Below are 20,130 nucleotides of genomic sequence, written 5' to 3' on the forward strand. Positions count from 1 at the left end.
AATTCGAGTCTGATGACTCGCTGACTGATCCATCCATCATACAACAGCTTCAACTTCAACAGCGTTCACTGCACCAGAGCAAGTTTCACACCGAATTTTGGCATCAGTAGAAATTTTGTTCCCTTGATGCTGAATTCCAAGACCAACCGTAAAGAAAAATATAAAAGCTCAAGTGCTTAGTAACATTTATACAATGTAGAAATCAAAGAATCAGTCTAATAAAGGACTCCAATAACTGCATAAATCATGTGTTTGCTCATAGAAAATAGCTCAATCTAGAGATGAAGTTCCAAAGCAAACATAGTGTCAAACTCTGAAGGGAAGAGGTTCATCGGTATTATGCAGCATATATGGTCAGTGGGTCAGTTGTCCGACAGAGAAGACATCTGTTTCAGGGCACTACTTCAACCATGATAATACCATCTTCAGTCCATTTTGTTGTCATATTATCATTCTTTTCTCCGAGGTTCGCTGAATTCGTATATTCTCTGATGTAATTTGCATAGTTGTTGACTGCAGAAATGAGGCGATGTACATGGACTGCACATTAGGTAAATGACATTCCCAAGAGGTCTTATGTAAAGACCATCAGCACGAAGCTGTTGGACCAGAGAACTTGCGAATAATGATGCATATCTGCACAGAAGTTGGATCCATCAGTTAGCTGCCAGAAAGAAATCCATTAATTCCAGAATATCCTGTCTATGGTGTTTTTGTTTAGATATTATCAAAGTATCACTATAATCAGAGCTCCATCGATAGGGATAGTCAACGGGAGCAGGAAGTACTTCACAGGAAGTGTCACAACATAGTAGGCAGATAGCATAATGATGAAACTTGGTGTATTTCATTTGTCTGATGAATGATATGAAATAGGTGTTTAGAAAAATATTAGAATGACCATGATCCACCTATAAGACTAATGACAAAATATACTGATATAAGAGAAATAGATGCATGCAATATAGACAAACATGAATAAGCAATAGAATGTCTCCTTCAAGGGTCAGAAGCAATTTGAAAATTATTTTATTGGGCGGAGACATTACACCTCCACATGTCAACATATTATCTGCCTGTCATTTGCAATAGAGTTTTTTTTTTTCACTACAAACTTTATAGTAGACAAATAGAATATATCTGTATGTACAAACATACCCTGTATCACAGCCATCTGCTTTGAGTTCAACAGCAAGAAGAGTTCCCAGCACTACTACTCTTTGGACTGCAGGAAGAGATGACAATCCATGAACAAGTTTCACGTCCCATAGCTGCAATTGTAGCACATGAAAAAACATTACAGAAGATCAAAAAGTTACTTGATTCACCATCCAAGTCCTGCTTGAAAAAGCTCTCTACAATGTGAGCTATTATTATACTAAAGAAATTGGAACATGTTAAAGCTCAGAAACTATTCGCATATTAGCAATAGATTGTAGATCAGATAAAATCACGACAGAAAGATGTGGTATGAGAGCTTCAATAATCTTATTCGTTGGTGGTGTTTAACGTCCAAAGGAACAAGCAATTTTGCATATCATAAATATGTAGTATTTTGTTTGTGATTCTATAAGAAATCCCCTTACAAGAGCACAAAGGCCATGTTATTGGCCAATTATGGCCTGCGTCGAGGAGTGCATCTACTACATATTGCAAGTATAATTACTCACATATGCCTGATTCCACTCAGATGGATATCCTTTTTCTCATATCTTAGATTCACTTATTCTTGGTATAGAGATAGATGTCTAATTATTGGTGGTCAATGCATTTCAAACCAGCACATCACTGGTCTATCACTTCTATGAATGTGATCTTAGAATCTCTCTGTTTGTCAGCAAGTGACATGATCAATTAGAAGGAATCTGATGTTGTAGCTTTCAGAAGACAATCAAGATCATGCTGATGATCAAGATATTAAGGTTGTTTCAATTTGGATAAATCTTAAAGCAATATAGTCGATGCTTATTATTCATTAATGTTATGTAACAAGAACAATATACCTCTTTTAGCATCTTTCGTTCGATGTCAAAATTTGCATTAGTATTGGGATCTTTGAACCATTGGATAGCTTTTGCAGCTGATGCGCAACCCACAGCATGAGCAGAATAGGAGTGACCATGTAAAAGAGCCAATAGCTGTAACAAGAGAACAGAAATTGGAGCATCTTAGATAAGTAGAATATTCTTTTAGGCAAACACACAATCATGTCAGTGAAATGAATCCAGGATCTAGTAGCTATCACTATAATAGAAACTAGTTCTATGCAACTTAACAGTGAAGTCAAATACCTTCGAGTCACCTTGAAATGCTTCGAAAACAGATTCTGTTGCTAAAGTTACAGCCAGTGGTACAACTCCTCCAGTCAGCAATTTACCAAAGCATGCCACATCTGGCTGACAACCTAAAAGTTCAGCAGCAGACTGCAAGATAAACAGAAACAATCGTCAAACAGTTTAAACATGTACAATAAGTGGGTTTACCCCATTGTTTTACCTCTCTCCCAAGCCGCCAAAACCCTGAGAACACTTCATCAAATATAACAGGAATTTTACGAGATTGACACTCCCAAACAAGAATCCGCTGAAAAAGTGGATCAACCAAGTGCATTCCACCAGCACCTTGTATAACTGCAAACAAGTTAAATCTTTTTTAACAAAATAAAATTATATTAATGAAGAACAAGATGTGATACTGCAAAAATATGCAACACAATTTGCACTTCCACAGTCTAATTAGGAATAACCAGCCATGGAAAACACAGGAGATTTGTTCATAGTTTCCAAAATGCAATAACAAGTGTCGAGAACGTAGACAAAATATTTTCTTTGTATTATTTATTTTCTTTTATGTTTAAGAAATTAATTCCCTTTTTAACATCAACTGTTATAAAATCATTTCCAGCACATGCTTAAGTAATAGGTCGGACTGAACTCAAATTTATTAAATTTTATTGTACTTCAAAAGGTAGTACTCTCTAAGTCCAATATTCTCAGGATGCATAGAAAGTCTATACGGGGAGCAAATTACTTGTAAAGGAGAGAGGGTTGCTCTATCTCAAAATGTTACCATTTGAAGTCGCAAACAGTACAACAGCAATCATGGAACTTACTGTCGGAATCACGAAAAGCCAGTTTTCAAAACTGATCCTGTGAGATTGAATCAAACTCAGGAAGGATCACAGAAACAAATCAAAGCAGAACCGAACCTAGTGTAAAACAATGGTTCTTTCTTGGCTTCATTTCAGCTTCTGGTTCATTCAAGGTCCTGAATGAGTAGTTAATAGAAAACCATAGCACAAAGATGTTTATATTATTCTTATTAGCCAGCACTATTTTTAATTAAGCTCAACATACATCTAAGATAAGGTATGTCACTGTATGATGAACTGGTGTGTCCCCCAACCAACATGTGTGAAAAACGAAATAGATTTTATCCTGTTTATTATGATCTGTCAACCTCATGAGAATTGATGATTCATCACTTGAGGGCATAACATGGGTAAAATTGTGTCTACCAAAACTAATCTGAGATAGGACCTGTGAGAAATTTGCTTGAGGTCATAACAAGGGTAAAGGAAAACTTACTTTAATTTGATAACAGATTTTTGTAAGCACCAAACATTCTTGGTGTTATCCAAGTGCAGAAACATATTTCCATTTCAAGCTTTTAATTGAATATAAAGGATAGTGGACATTCAAAGAAAGTAAAACAGATACCTTCTAATAGCTTCAATTGTAACAAAGTTTTCATTAGCTCATAGATAAATTACTTCTGAACTACTGTCGTCTGACCAAATTTTCACTAGATACAAAATCAAGATGAAGCACAAATGATAAACTACACTTGCCTGGCTCTATAATTAATGCTCCAACCTGTATGGAGCGGCTAGATGCAGCAAAATCAGATAATTGCTTTGATATATAATTAGCATAATTTTTAGCAACAGCTGAAGTGTCCCTGGTCGGACAAAACAATTCAGCACACGAGCTAAATCCTGTAATATGTAAATAATAATTATGTGATACAAATAAAAATCAAATAGAAGTACCAAATGAAGCATGATGCTCTTACTTGTATCTTCCGGCTTCAGATGATTAGTCCGTAGGCAATCAGGTAGGGAAAGACTCCAGATCTCATTAGAAATAAAACATTCCGGAGGATCCAGAAAAAGGCCTCTTCCTGAATACCTGCAAATCAAGGAGAGAAAATCAGGGGGAAAGGGGCAAAATCACCATATTACAGGTAATATACTGAATTTGTCTATTATAACATCTCCAACAAAGCAACATTATTGGTTAAAAGCTTTATTACACAAACTTTTTTTATTTCCAGTAAATAAATGAAATTAGTACAGGTTGCACTCCAGCATGTTCCACAGTTATGTTGGTACACAGATTATAATTAGGTTCATCTTCCCACAGGTATGGTTTTTGGATCACTATGGACAGTTGACCAAACATCATCTAACTCAAAGAACAATGCAAATATCAGAGAAGGAACATAATATTTAACATGGCATGCTGAATTCAAACATGCAAAAAATTTGTAACTCTCTTAGACATAGCAAAATTTTATTTTTATTGAATGTGTATGCCAGAGGAGATTATTTTGTCTATATGATTCGATAACATAACAAACTCTTTCTCAGCGATAAAAATACTGGACCAAGAAAGCACCCATTATTATTGAAGTTTCTATCAATAACAGAACCTGCTTCAGAACAGCTATATACCCTGACAACAGGAAAATGAGATTATATGATTGCTTTATTTTATAAACACATGAACTACACACATGGCTAGAAGTTGATACCATGGCTGTTGAATAAAACTTGTATATGATGATGGAGCTTGTGCTTCCATAGCACCTAATGTATCCCCGTGATAAGATCCACTGAGAGCAAGGACCTGCATAAAGAAATTGAAAAAGACAAAACTTGGGTTTGATTGCTAATAAAACAAACCACTGAGGATTATCAGCTGTACAAAGACAAGGAAAACAACTAGTCATGCCATCCCTCTTTGATGAGTTTTTTATGAGTTTCAGAAAGTTCATCACACCAAATCAGTGTCAGCACAGAGCTCCCTGCAACGCCAAGTATGTGCCAAGTACCAATATTTCCTTTAGGATATTGTTGGTCTGTACCATTCCACATGGAACCTGTACTATACCATACTGACATGTTACGGGCACAGGGCATGGTGGGAAAACGTAAAAAACTATCTAGACATCTATATCGAAGGTTAATATTATCTTGTAAGGGTAATACAGTGCATAAGACTCACTAATAGGGTTCTTGGAAGGATCGATGTATTCAATCTTACACTTGCAATCAGAGAAACCGATTACATGATTCAGACCTCCTCATCCAGGTTGTGAACAAGCAAATGCTGACCAAGGCTCATCCTCATAAATGTCAGGACATAAGTTCAAAAAGATGGCAATATTTTTTGAACTAATTAGAGTGCATACTTACATAGTCAACAATACATTATTTAACACCAAAGATAAAACAAAGATGATAAACCACGTAGTCAACATTAACAATTTTCCAGTCACACTTACATAAATAATTTCTGTTTCTGTCTATTGGCACTGCATGTAATCACAACCTTTTTTTTTGCCTAGAAGAAATATAAGCCTCTATATTCGAGCAACATTTACTGGCCTGCATCTAATGTTCCATTACTATATAGCAGTACAAGGAAAACCTATAAGACTGCTGTTTCTCTTACTAATTCTGAAGCATACGATTTGTATTGTACAAACTACAAATCAATAAAGTTTCTCTATTTATATGTTCATCATCATTTCATGATCACATTTTGTTACACAATAATGACAAGCATGAACATACCACACACATTATCAAAAAAATATTAACTTAGAAGGTACTTTTCTAATATCAATCTGCAAATTTATTGCCCAAAATTTCCTTTATAGCACTGCTAGCTATAAAATTAAATTTGAGAATGGTCTAATGTTACTTTCTAAAGAGAAGAAACCACTAGCGATCATTTATTTCCAAATGCACAGAAAAATTCTCTTCATCCTTATCATTTAGGTACATGGTATAAAATAGATAGAGATCAAAATTTTATACACTAGGTTGCGCTTATCTTTGCTTCAGAAACAAAGTGTAGTCCTAGGCTAATAATAGTACCTACTCCTAATTAAATTATAAGCCTTGAGTGACGCAATAATGGAAACATGATATTCTACACATCTAACAATTTTCTGAATAGAGATCAACTACTTTTTTAAGGAAAACACCATAAATCTTTAATAAATCTGACAATCATGCAATGAACAGTTAAAGAATGTATACACCAAACAGAAGAATATACCCTGAGCTCAGTACAGCTTCCTTTTGGCCCCAGCTTGTGAAAATCAGCATGGATCCCATGATCAGACATGTACTTACGGAATGCCATCTTCAGTGCAATTTCAACTGCCGTAGATCCATTGTCAGAAAAGAAAGTTCGAGATGCCCATCCTGTAAATACAAAAAGACAAAAATGCAAGACTGCAAATCAACTAAGCTTCTCTGAGAGCCATTTACTTTAACTGTTAAAAAGTTCTAATTTGGCAACCAAAGGAACTAAAAAGTAGATATCACACCTTTGCCAACCCCATCGAGCAAAAGTTCAGCACATTGCAATGCAGGTTCATAGACATTCTCAGGAAACATCACATGCCCATATCTTGCAGCAGAATAACCAATATCTTTCACAAGTTCAATCTGAAACCACCTAAGCAACAGACAATATTTATCCAAAACAATTAAGCTGTATACTTCCTTTTTCACTTAAAAACGTTCATACAACCACATTTCACAATTTGTTTAGCAATTGGCACAGCGTAGTGGTCACCCTACAAACCAAGTGATGCAAATAGCTTTGAAGATGAAATAAGCAGTTTGTGTACATTAAGCAATTAATTATCCACTCTAAAGCAATCTGATAATCTTATCTAACATCAATAGCCTGGTGTTATTTCGTTCAATCACAACTGTCCCATCATACCAACCAAGTTTTTTTATTTTCAAAACTTTTAAGAGCCAACAAGATAGTACTTGAACTGAGCTGAAGTGAAGTAAGCATTCTCTATATGAAAACAAATTTAATTGGAATGTGCCAATGAAACAAAGAAGAAAATTTGTTTACTTCAGCCTCAATACTTTCCTCTTCTTTCAAGCAAAAGGATAACTCTTTCCATCACCCCAAAAGCTGGAGCATGTGAATTCGAGACAGTGCCAGGGAGCAAATTGGTTGGAGATGATGGTGACAAAGGCCACCTTCATCACCCAGAAATGCTTGCATCTTTTTGTTGCTATTTTTCCAATTTAATATCATAGGAGTATCTTTTCTTTCACTTTCCTCATTTCTCTCTCATATATCTGAAGATGATGTTATGCTTTGTTTAGTCTTTTCTTTACCCTGTTGCTGAAACAGCAGATCATACCAGAAAGCACATCTAATTCTTATGCTAGCCAAGACAGGTTTGTACTGCTGGAAATCAAATTCTTGCTAATAGTAAGAATTGAAACTGATGTCCGATCTAAATGAGCAAAATTATACCATAAATTAATCCCTCATATCCTTTCTAACCCTTTCCTCCACAACAGAGCTCTTCTATAGAAGGACCTCGAGCAATTGTTGAATTACTGTCATGGAACTTGAATCAATTTTTTACTATTAGGATGGAGTATCAATCTGGTAGTTTCTCCAAGATGGATCAGATGCTGTTGATGTGATGGCCAATGGTTCTTTACATCTGGTTAAGAGTTTTAAGTGTGAGAGCCAAGGATGTTAATTCAATTTTTTTATGGAAATGGTCAGATTTATTCACAAATCCTGTTGTTCCTTCACGAAATTTGTTCAAATTGAACATCAAAGTGAGAAGCTTAGGGATATGGATGAATCAAGAACCATCCAGTGGAAGCCACCGGATATAGCGAGGATGGAGCATCAATTTGGTAGTTTCTGCAAGATGGATCAAACGCTGATGATGTGATGGCAAATATTCTTTACATCTGGTTAAGAGTTTTAAGTGTGAGTGCAAAGGATGTTAATTCATTTTTTTATGGAAGTCATAGGATTTTTCACAAATCCTATTGTCATATTGCTTGCAAAAGACAGTTATTGCTTGCAAAAGCTAGCATCATGCTCAGCAACACTTTGCAAGCAAGGAAGTTATATTGCTCGCAAAAGGCACATGAGACAGGAACAAACATAAACACGAATACAGAAGAAAGATGAATCTCCAGAACATGGGTTCAACCAAGTTTTCATTCCCACCATAATCAGATTCCAATACTTTAAAAAAAGGAGAATTAGGATCCTTAAATTTTTTGAGTTATATTAGTTTGTGGTATTTAAGATTTTATTTGGTCGACGTAACATAAAATGATAAAGTAAAGGAAACTGTTCCAAATTAAGTACAAGACTAGCATGTTATAGCCACCATAAAATTTAGGACAATAAATGGGCTATTGTCCAAGAATGGATGTTTGTACTCCGCTGGTTCAATGCAAAGTAGTTTTTTCTATAAAAAAACAACTTTATTCAAAACATGCCATTAATGATTTAATTGGAAATTAGTAGCATGTCAATTGGCCAATGATTTCAAGGAGCTAATGAAAGCATAACTAAAAGGGAAAACAGCAGTTCCACCAATGGTAATTACTTCATCGGCCTTTACATGTCATCATGATATGAAGTCACTCAATGGGTGATAGGCCCCACAAATATTGGTAGATTATCTTTGACATTATTACATGTGAGCAAGTTACATGTTATACTACTGACCTGCAAGGTAGAATCAGGCCCTTGAGTCCACCAACTTCCACATGCATCAAACTGTGGAATGATCATCTCTTGGTCATTCAAAACCTATACAAGAAAAGGGACTGTTTCAGAACTACCTTAACTGAAAAGAAAAGAAAGTAGTAAATAATATTTCCCAAATTTATCATTGATTTTGAAAAAAAAAGAGAAAGACTGCATAGATCACATCATACAGTAATTTGTGAAAACTTGTTAGAAACATTTGCATATAATGATTGAGAAGTATATCCAGCCAATAGCTCACATGTAGACTAACTAGAACAATTTTACACAAACCTTGTGAATAGCAAAATTCTCACCACAGCGTGAGTCAATTACAGTAACCATCTTTTCAGGAACTAGTTTGTGCTGAGTGAATGGCCACCAGAAAAGGCTGCCTGCCTTTCTTGGCATATCATGTAATCTCTGAATCCTTTTTATATGAGCAGACAGCATGATGTCCTGAAGGGAACTAAAAGTTTGCCTAGATTCATAAAACCAATCCAGCAGGTTGTTTAGTGGATCTCCAGGAATTGGTGGCAGTACAAGCACAGGTAACCTTTATCAAGATGAAAGGCAATGTTAGGGCGGATTTGGAAAAACATAACAATACAACGAACTCATAATATATTAAATTAAGCACAAAGAAAAGCTTATTAAGTTCATGCCTATGACATGAATGATGTATTCCATTCAACAGGATACAATACTGGTCCTGCTACAAACTGACATTTAGTGGAATTGTACAACTAATGAAACATAATGGTCAAATATCATTAGGTAGAATATTATTTAGGTCTACGGATAATTCCAGGCTACAATCACATATCATAGGGAGACATCAATTTCCTAAAACAGATGTTATCATGTGGATAAGATGGCTTTTATTTTGCTTGCAAAGATATGCCAAGATCTGGTAGAAATAGCAGTCTTAAAGAAGTACGTAGGTTTCTTTGGAGGACTCAAATGATATTAGTTTTTGATAGATGAGTCCAGAGTGCATAGATTGTGTTCTCTTTGTGAAGTTTGATTCCATAAGAGGAACAGAGGAGTAGAGAAGGAAAGATTGCCACCCTATTTAGTAGTACCATACCAGTCCATGGGTAGACCAGTAAATACTTGTCAGCCAATCACATTGCAAGGGTGTGTCAGTAAATCCTCCACAAAATACAAGATCCCATAGCAGTACCTGACAGACATTTACGTATGGACCTCCAAATCTTACTGAATTCAGTCCCACAAACCATGTAGAGAGGATTCAGCAAGTAGTGTTTCAAGGAAGGGGATTGAAGTAGTGTTTGAAGGAAGGGAATTGTTGCAAATATATGGTTGCCCAAGAGTATTGGAGACTTTCGGGATCAATAATTGTAATATAAAGACAGCTTGATTTACCACGGGTTGAAATGGGTCGGATTAAGATATAGGATATAAGGCACATAGGGCAGACCAGAAACTGGTCAAACCTGCCGATAGGTCAAAATTTCTTGACCTAGACCTAACCAGGTCGAGTCAGAGCAAATGGTTGATCTGAATCTGACTAGACCAGCCAACAAGTCAAGATCTCTTGACCTAAACCTGACCCATGAACCCACCAGGTCATCTTTAAAGAGTTGGGTCCAGGTTGGATCATGTTGACCAGACAAGCTCTTACAAGGTTCCCAACCCTAATAGAGAGCAAAACACAAATAACTTTCCAGCTTATACACTGAAGAATTACTTGGTTATCTGGGATGTCAAAAAGCTCATTGCAAGAAGGATTTACTGGACCACTCCCAGTGTTGTGGTTAGGCTTGAAGTTTGTAAAGTCATGATGTTGTAATGTTTGGTAAATTTAATAATATAAAAATTTTACTTCAGCGATCATTTGTAAAATATAATATAATACCATGTACTTAAAGCATACTAGTACCTGCTTCTTAAGTATGACTGCAAGGACACCTCATTAGATAGGCCTTGATCCTCCAAGATAATGGCTACAACATCATATCCTCTAGAAGTTAAACTCTCATATGCAGCTATAGTTGCCGATATACCACCAAGACGGCCATCTCCAACAAGAATTGAAGGTAACCTGAAAGGCCTGGTGCAAATTACAGGTATAAGAAAAAGGTAAACTGCTACACTCAACATGGAAGACAATAATCAAAGAACATAGTTGTTTCATGATTTTATATATATATATATATATATATATATATATATATATATATATATATATATATATATATATCAAGGTGATCAAAATCAAAGGGACAATCTTTGTCTTGAGAACACATGATGACCAAATTCAACAAGAACCCAAAAAAAAAAAAATGCTTCATGATTTTAAATAATAAGGTCTGATTATTAGCAAACGGGCTTACTCCAAAATATATCACATTAAGTAACAAGATAAACACTGATAAGCTTAAACAGGCTAGAGAAATATTTTCTTATGTCTTCCATGTGCAATAGTCTGACAGCCTTCGGGCAGGAGCATACTTTTTTACCATTGTTAATGCAGCAATCTTCTATCTGAAAAAATGCTTCAATTGGGTCTTCTGTACTCAGGTACAGCCATGAGATCAACTCTGAATACAATATACTAGACAAAGGAAAACCTGATATTAAAGTTTGCAAGCTAATTTAAGGCTAAATGTTTTACTTTGATGATAAACAATCTTATGACAAAAAAGAATGATAATAGACTAATAAAAAAGGAAATGAATTGCACCCAGATCAATTACCTTCTTGTTTTACCTTTGGCATAATTTCATCTGCAATCCTTTAAAGGAAAGTTTAACTAAAAAATAATATTTTTTATTCAACAAAAATCTTAATACAAATATGTTTCCTTACTTTATATTTCTTTTTTATCTTTACTAATTCTTCAATCAGTTTCATGCAATTGTTTTCTTGCAAAATCTACAAAGAAAAGCTGAACATGCTAAAGATGAAAATGATGACGAAGCATGCAATTTGTCCAGGTACAAAATATTTTTTGGTAAAAAAGATCAGTGTATTCACATCAAAAACAGAAATGCAAACAAACTTTGCTAAAATCAGCTTTAATTGATGAGAAAATGTTATTCCCTCGCATCCATTCCCAAAAATAATTAGACTCTCCACTTTCCACCAAAAAATTGAATAAACATGTCTTCTTCTGTGAGACATGGTCATTTATAAAAATGATATTTGATAGTTAAGATCAAATGAAACATCATTTCATTCACAGACGCTGAGGATGAAATATTTACACATTATTTGGAACAAAATAGAAATGGATTCAGTTCTTTTAAATTCTGATGTTTAAAGAATATCAAGAATTGATTTTGATTGTCTATTATTATAATAATACCCTTAATTGAGATTTACAATATATGTTTAAAAAAACCTTTAATTAGAGTTAAAATTAGTTGGATTTAGATTTTATCGTGCAAATTCAACTGATTCACTATGTGGCTTGCATGTATGACAAGATATTTGAAGTCACTAGCAGATCAAGTCAGAAACAAGAATTACACAAATAAGAATCATGAAACCTACTTCTTCTAGGCTTCATTTCATATCAAATGTCATATCCTACTTGATATTAGTAACAGAGCCTATGATAAGTACTCTATGTAGCCAAATCCTGGCCCTTTATGAAAGACATCAAGAAAAACACTTACCAATCAGAATTCATAGTTGAAGTTTATCAACCAACACATGATATAATAAGCATATGACAAGGGCGTCAGGCATACCTATACAAATCGCACTGAAGAGTTCCCGAAGGCCCAGGGCTCGCCACACCCCCCGCGGTCTCGATCACTCTCCAAATCCGCTTCTTACCTCCATCATCTCCTCCTCCCCCAAGAGAAAGCCCCAAACATCTTCCCAGCAACTCCCTCAAGGATGAGTCTTCCACCGGCATGCCCTCTCTCTTTACTGCAAGGTGTGGCGAAATCCCCTCCTTCCATCCAAACAACGTCTTGCAAACCAATTTCGATTCGCCCTCCTTCGCCTCCCCCATCCCTGTGCGCGTCTCCTCATACATGCAGAGTCCTCTCGACGCCGCGCCACCCTCCTCCGCCTCATCCGGTTGCTCAAGCCTACCTCCGAGCAACTCCCCGGCGGCAGCTCTCGACGCGTTCAGGACGTGGTCTGAGGCGAGAAGCCCAGAGAGGGAGCCACCCTCGTAGCGGCGGAAGAGAGCGGAGACCTTCCGGCAGACGAAGCGGGAGTCGGAGTCGCGGGGGAAGCCGGTCTGGACCGGCTTCAGGTAGAGGAAAGCGGAGGGATCGGTGGAGCAGGGGGAGAGGACGGAGGCAGCGAGGCCGGCGGAGACGAGGGTTTTCCCGACGCCAGTGTTGCAGCCCCAGACGACGTAAGTAGGGTTCGTCAGGTCGAGGCCGGGAGCGGCGACGGGTGCGGCGGAGCGGAGGGATCTGGATGGGAGCAGAAGGAGGAGCGGGAAACGGAGATGACGAAGGCGGCTGTGGCGGGGAAAAGAGGTCGCACGGAGGAGGGGAGCCATCCGCGTCGCCGGCGGCGTAGGGGAGGGACTCGCTGAGTAGGTCGTGAGCTGCTCGAGTTCTGATAACTCGTTCTGGGTTTAAACGGAAAAAGTGGAGTGGCATTATAGAAATATATCCTTGTACAGTTTGAAAATAACTAATCTGTTGTGATATGCTTGTTGCATATACAATCTATTATAATATGCTTATTGTATGTCTCATTTAAGGATATTTTTATTTGTGATCTTACTATTTATAATCTAATTTTGAGAACTTTTGATATGAAGTTTACAATTAAGGTCCTTTTTTACTATTGATAATATCTTGTTAGTGATGATCTCCTTAAAAATAAAAAAATATTATTTTACTATTTATAACTTATTAGTATTTTTTTCCCTACAACTCGTAGTTTCATCCTCGTTGTTGATGTCTTCCCATCAATGTCGTTGCTACTAACCCTACTTACTATGGAGTCACTCGTTGCCCCCTTTAATACTCTCTGCTTGCTATTGACATGGCCCATTGATGCTTATCGTAGGTGGTCAGAGGTGATGCCACTTATTGTCGATGTCGTTCGTTATTGTTACCAACATCATTCAACCTCGCTTGGTACCCCCTTGATGTTATCATCCATCCAAAACGAAGAAAAGGAAGAAGAATAAGATGAGGAGAAAGAATTTGTATATATGTATCATACAAGGAAATTTTTATTATCAAAATTTTATTTTTATTACAAGGAAAATTTTTTTTCCTACAACTCGTTGTTGATGTCTTCCCATCAATATCGTTGCTATCAACCCTACTCATATGGAGTCACTCGTTGCCCCCTTTAATGCTCTCCGCTTGCTATTGACATGGCCCATTGATGCTTATCGTAGGTGGTCAGAGATTATGCCACTTATTGTCTCTTCACTTATTATCGATGTCGCTCGTTATCGTATATCATTTAATCTTACTTGGTACCCCTTGATGTCATCATCCATCCAAAACGAAGAAAAGTAGGAAGAATAAGATGAGGAGAAAAAAAGAAGATGAAGAGAAAGAATTTGTGTAGATGTATTATACTAAGGAATTTTTTTATTATCAATCTTTTTTATTTATAATCTTATTTTAAAAACTTTAGATTTGAAGTATTCAATCTTCTTCCCTATATTACTATTGATTACACCCCATCTCAAGATGACCTCTCAATGCTTATAGTAGATATAGTTAGAGATGATGTTGTTCATTATTATTGTCGCTCAATATCGTACAACCCCACTCGTTGCCCCTTATGCCATCCTCTAAGGATGAAGTAAAGGAGGATTGATATCATATCATTTTATAATTAATAATATTGACTTTTACTATTGATAAAAATTATGTGTGAGATAATTATTAAACAATTCATGCTCCCATGGATCTTATCACTCGTCTCGATGGATTTTAAGAGTTTTTAAATTTTCTAAAGCTTCAACTTCTAACCAATAGAGAAATAATACATGTTCATGGACTGCGTTCCGGGCCCCACATCATTCTCCAGTCATCGAACTGGTATGTTGCGGAAAGGTCGAAAAGGTAATTTTCCGTTTTGCTTGGCTACTCGCGGGAGCGATACGGTTCTCTGCTGGAGGTTGCAGCTCACCTGTCTCTTACCAGGCAGCGAACACCAAAGTCACCCAGACAAAAAAATCCACCTTCGTGAGATGTAGCTCTTACTGGTTGACAAAGGTGGGCCCCGCATCCAAATATACTGTGGGACCCTACTGGGAACGAATGGATAGCGTGTTCCTGTGTTTGGAAGCTCGACCGAGATCCAGAGCGCAAATTTTCTGCAGCTATGCACTGTGAAGTTCCATCCAAAATCGTTAAGTCTGTTCTTCTTTGTTAAAGTTTAACGTCAACCATTTTAATAAAAATATACGCTAAAATAATTTTGATAAAATCAAACGGACGATTCAGATTAAAGAACAGGTGCGATGAACGGTATATCAATATTGTTTGTTTAATCCCAGCCGTCCAATATTAATAGTATTTTAATAATATTTTTCTTTCAAAATAGGCGGGCGGTTGATATGATAAAGCGGAAGCGGGAATGTTTTCTACGTGTTAGGTGGGCCACCGCCTCTCTGCGCCCTGTCACGGTTGAGACAGGTGCACCGCGTCCTCCTCCCCGCGCCCCTTAATAGTTCGACGCCTATAGGTCCTCATTCACAGTCTCCCTCGCCACGCTCCACCAAAAGTGGAGTCCATGGCCTCAGTAACCGCCGCAAAAGCCCTCTACCTCTTCACCGCCACCTCCTCCGCCTGCCGCCAACCTCAACTCCCCCCTCTCCTCTGCCTCGGTTTCTTTCTCCTCCTCCCTCTCGCGATCCCCCTTCCTGGGCCTGCGCCTTGCCGTGCCTCCCAACACACCGTGTTTCCGCAAGTGGACAGAGGGACGGGGCCTCCGGATCGAAGCGGCGGTTTGGCCCACGGTTCTGGTGGCCGAGAAGCTGGGGGACGCCGGGCTGCAGCTGCTGTGCGAGTTCGCCAACGTGGACTGCTCCTACAACCTCGTGCCGGAGGAGCTCTGCGACAAGATCTCGCTCTGCGACGCCCTCATCGTGCGCAGCGGGACGAAGGTGACGCGGGAGGTGTTAGAGGCGTCCAAGGGCCGGGGTCGGCATCGGCAATGTTGACCTGCAGGCCGCGACCGAGTACGGATGTCTTGTCGTCAACGCGCCCACCGCCAACACCGTCACGGCTGCGGAGCACGGAATCGCGCTACTCGCCCAGGCGGAAGCGTCTATGAAGGCCGGTGAGCTCCTTTTTCTCTATTCCTTTCCTCTTTTTTTGTCTTCTATTCTTCTATTGATGCTGTAGGATTGGCTCTGATGAACAAGTGAAGTAAATGGAGCGGATCTAATCCCAGGATGTGGACAATGAGAGCTACATAGATCCGTCGTTTAGTTGTTTGTACTATTGCGATCGCCTGATTACATTGTCGAGAAACCTGCTAAATTATGGCTGATGATTGTTTGGACTAAGATTCATCTCCTTTCTCTTTATGAGAAGAACAGGTCGACTAGCACAGGATATTTTCTCTGGTATCCAACAGAGATTTCTTATTACATGAATTAATTGTGTTATTGAACTTGCAACATTTCGATTTTCTCATGATCTATGAATTTCTTTTCATTAATATTCGTGATTCATTGCCTGTTTTTCCCTAATTCTTGAGCAAAAAGTAGGATAGATTCCCCTTCATTTCTGTTATTTCATATAACTTAGATTGCCAACTTAATTGGCTAAAGTAAGAGACTTTTGATTTGGTGGTGCTGATTTATCCCCTGGTTTTCTGGTCTAAATTTTTGGATTCAAGTTGTGTTAATTTTACCTGACTGGAACCTTGTTTCAGAGGTAAATCATTATTTGATACTGCAATAATTTGGGCAATTGGTTTGATTGTTAAGATGACCCTTATGAATGTTAATTTAAAATATTCAACATATGTAATTATCCTAAGCAATAACTTGATATGGTAAAGTACCTAATGTGCTTCATTTGCATAAAGTGCATTTCATTCTGGTTGACAACATGAAGTTTTTTATGGGTATGGAAAGCATCTTAAGGAGCACGCCTTAAACTTATTTTCTTGGTTACTTGTGACTGCAGTGATTTAAAAAGCGCTTGGCGCCAAAAGGTGCCAAGGTCCAAAAATGTCCGAGGCGCTCGCTCAAGCTAAGCGAGGCGCTAAAATATAAAAATATATAATATAATTAATAAATATAATTATTTAAAATTTTAAATAAAAAATATGCTATTAAATTAAGAAAATTTAAGATACAAAATCACAATGTCACATTAATAAAAAGTTTCAAATAAATAAAAATTAACAGTATTAAAATCAAAATAATATATTATTTAATCTATTAACAGTATTGAAAATTAATCATTTTAAATAAACTTAATAATATTAACAGTATATAGTATACGTATACTATTAAAAGGAAGTGTAAAGGCGACGAGCAGCGGGATCGAGATCGGCAGCGGCGAGGGTTAGGGTTCGGTTGTCACTTATATGAGTTTTAGTTGGTTCGATTGAACCAACTAACCATCATAGATCGAACCAGACCTAAAATCCTGGTTCGATCGCCTTGGTTAACCCAGGCGCTCGCCCGAAGCGCCCAACGCCTGGGCTCGGGCGAGCGCCCAGGCGGCGCCTGTTTGAAGCGTGCCGCCTGGGAGATTAGCGAGGCCCTCGGGCCTCGCCTCGCCTCGCCCGAGCGTCTTTTAAATCACTGTGTGATTGAACCCTAATCATATCTGTCTATTGTCTGTTTGGAATGTCTTAAGATCTTGTAATGGCAGCAAAAGTTTTACTGTACTTGACAGTTGGTAAAAGTGGATTCGGAACCTTTTTTCTGAAGAATGTGAATGCACATTACTGTATACTGATTTTCATTTGTTTTATTGTTTAAGGATGTCATACCTTACAGAATAACTTTTTTTCAGGTAACAATTTTAGAAGTATACTTCTTCCTTTTCGATTTATTGTAATCTATATCATTATTCGTGAGTACTCTAAAATCTTGAGTTAATTCTTGAGATCTTATGGAAACTATTATTGAGAAGAATCGTATCTTTGACATTTGCATTATACTTTTTTTTTTTCAATCAACATCTATGTAGTCAATAGCAATATTTAATTAAGTAAAATATTGAAACTTATTAAAGGATTTACTTAAACCTGTATACTGTTCTATTTTGCAAAATTGACAACAAAACTCATAGTAGTTTTTTGTCAGACTTAGGAGGCCAAAGATATAACACATGTTAAACAATTTTATTTGCTGAAATATAGCAGAAAAGAGAATTCATGTTCATATCTTGTGCAAAATGGTTTCATTTCTGAGTAATTTTCATGTTCTAAATTTGAAAAATAAAAGATAATAAAAATCCTACGTGTTGTTATGTATGGTTAACAAATGATAAGGCGGGTATTGAGTGCTCATGAGATTTATCCTTTCTTTGTAATAATCAACTCTTTGTGTGTAAACACATAGTTCTTTTTCTTTTTTCAATGATATGTCAGTCTTATCATTTGTTGGTTAAGGTTATCTGTTGTCTTTCTTTATGACTTACAAATTTAGATTGTTAACCAAGCAGCAAGCTAATGTGATTGTGATACTCAGGGAAATGGCAGCGCAACAAGTATGTTGTTGTCTCTCTAGTAGGAAAGACATTGGCTTTGATGGGATTTGGAAAAGTTGGTTCCGAAGTCGCTAGCTCATGATCCTTATGCTCCAGCTGATAAATTCCGTGCCATCAGTGTAAACTCATATCATTTGATGAAGCCATTTCTGCTGCAGATTTTATCTCCCTCCACATGCCACTCACTCCAAGCACTGCAAAGATCTTCAATGATGAAGCATTTGCAAAAGTGAAGAGAGGAGTTAGGATCATTAATGTTGCCAGGGGTGGAGTTATTGATGAAGATGCTTTGGTCAAAGCACTTGATAATGTTACAGTTGCTCAGGGAGTCTTCTGACTTTAACCTTCAAATATGTTTTAGCTGCCAATTGTATGAACTTATATGTATCAATTACCATCTACTGTTTTGTTGCTTGCTTACCATTTGATCATATTACCTGATCTTTGGCTCAGGTTTAAAATTTGGGAAAAATGCTATTTTTGTTTAATTAGTAAACAAAAATACTTGTTATATCATGACTGTACCCTTTTCCCGTCAGGTTCTTTCTCAGCTAGCCCCTTACATCATCCTCGATGAGAAACTGGGAAGTCTGGCTGTCCAACTAGTAGCTGGTGGAAGTGGAATCAAGGGGGTCAAGGTTGTATACAAATCAGCTAGAGATCCTAATGACTTGGATACAAGGATTCTGCGTGCCATGATCACTGAAGGAATAATAGAACTGATATCTAACATGTTTGTCAATGTTGTTATTGCAGATTATACTGCCAACCAAAGAGGCCTCCGCATTAGCAGATGAGAGAAATTTTCATGACAACTCTCCTGAGATCCCTCTGGACTCGATCCAGGTCCACCTGACTAATGCGGAGTCGAAATTTGTTAGTATCTTGTCTGATGCTGGTGACATACTAGTGGAAGGAAAGGTAAAGGATGATATTCCACATCTCACCCCTGTGGGGTCTTTCACTGTGGATGTAAGTCTTGAGGGAAACTTGATACTCTGCAGGCAGGTCGACCAGCCGGGCATGACTGGACATACGAGGAGAATACTTGGAGACGAGAATGTGAATATCAACTTTATGAGTGTGTGTAGAACTGCACCAAAGAAGCAGGCCAAAATGGCCATTGGTGTGGATGAGAAACCTGACAAGGAAACGCTCAAGATTGGCGAGGTACCAGCCATCGAAGAATTTGTGTTCCTTGGACTATAGTCTTGAGATCTTCCATGGCTGCAATTTTTAAGATCCTGATTGTTGCATGGTACAAATAAATGCTCGGAGGGCATCATTTCATGGTACTTTGATAGGTCCTGACAGAGAGAGTAGGATAGATATATATTTTTTTTCTTTTTTCTGAATGCTGCTGTTCTAGCCCTATCGATCTTCTCGTTGGATTCAATATTTCAGTTTGAATAGGGTATATGCACATTTTTGTTGCTGCTGCTTGCATTTGTGATGAGCATTATATAATTTGTGTTTGTGTGTGTATATATATATATATATATATATATATATATATATATATATATATATATATATATATATATATATATATATATATATATATATATATATATATATATATATATTGATAAGAAGGTTCTATATATAAAATAATTATGTATATTGTTCAAATGCTGATTAAAAAA

At 37.2% G+C, this 20,130-nt stretch overlaps 1 protein-coding gene and 1 pseudogene across 2 annotated transcripts; one reads left to right on the plus strand and one right to left on the minus strand.

Annotated features, from left to right (window-relative positions):
• Window positions 1-123: 123 nt before the first annotated feature.
• Window positions 124-13,394, minus strand: LOC135652154 (bifunctional dethiobiotin synthetase/7,8-diamino-pelargonic acid aminotransferase, mitochondrial-like). Of its 2 annotated transcripts, XM_065172903.1 has the most exons (14): window positions 12,557-13,394; window positions 10,741-10,911; window positions 9,129-9,390; window positions 8,814-8,897; window positions 6,625-6,745; window positions 6,351-6,499; window positions 4,816-4,910; window positions 4,075-4,190; window positions 3,851-3,997; window positions 2,497-2,630; window positions 2,292-2,423; window positions 2,004-2,138; window positions 1,159-1,271; window positions 124-636 (listed from the first exon to the last, which is right to left on the minus strand). In XM_065172903.1, the coding sequence occupies exons 1-14, from the start codon at window positions 13,327-13,329 to the stop codon at window positions 450-452; spliced, it is 2,619 nt and encodes an 872-aa protein (XP_065028975.1). In that variant the 5' UTR covers window positions 13,330-13,394; the 3' UTR covers window positions 124-449. The 2 variants fall into 2 exon arrangements, with proteins under 2 accessions (XP_065028975.1, XP_065028976.1); XM_065172904.1 differs by lacking the exon at window positions 3,851-3,997.
• Window positions 13,395-15,552: 2,158 nt separating this feature from the next.
• On the plus strand, window positions 15,553-19,880 carry LOC103970947 (D-3-phosphoglycerate dehydrogenase 1, chloroplastic-like; annotated as a pseudogene).
• The last annotated feature ends 250 nt before the right edge of the window (window positions 19,881-20,130 follow it).

Source organism: Musa acuminata, chromosome BXJ3-11, assembly GCF_036884655.1.
Source record: "Musa acuminata AAA Group cultivar baxijiao chromosome BXJ3-11, Cavendish_Baxijiao_AAA, whole genome shotgun sequence".
NCBI lineage: Eukaryota > Viridiplantae > Streptophyta > Magnoliopsida > Zingiberales > Musaceae > Musa > Musa acuminata.

Coding starts and splice junctions, on each gene's coding strand:
- LOC135652154 (XM_065172903.1), bottom strand. CDS start 13,329: ATGGCTCCCCTCCTCCGTGCGACCTCTTTTCCCCGCCACAGCCGCCTT. Junction 6,500..6,624: donor GCTCGATGGGGTTGGCAAAG/GTGTGATATCTA, acceptor TTGTATTTACAG/GATGGGCATCTCGAACTTTC. Junction 4,191..4,815: donor AGTTTTATTCAACAGCCATG/GTATCAACTTCT, acceptor CTTGATTTGCAG/GTATTCAGGAAGAGGCCTTT.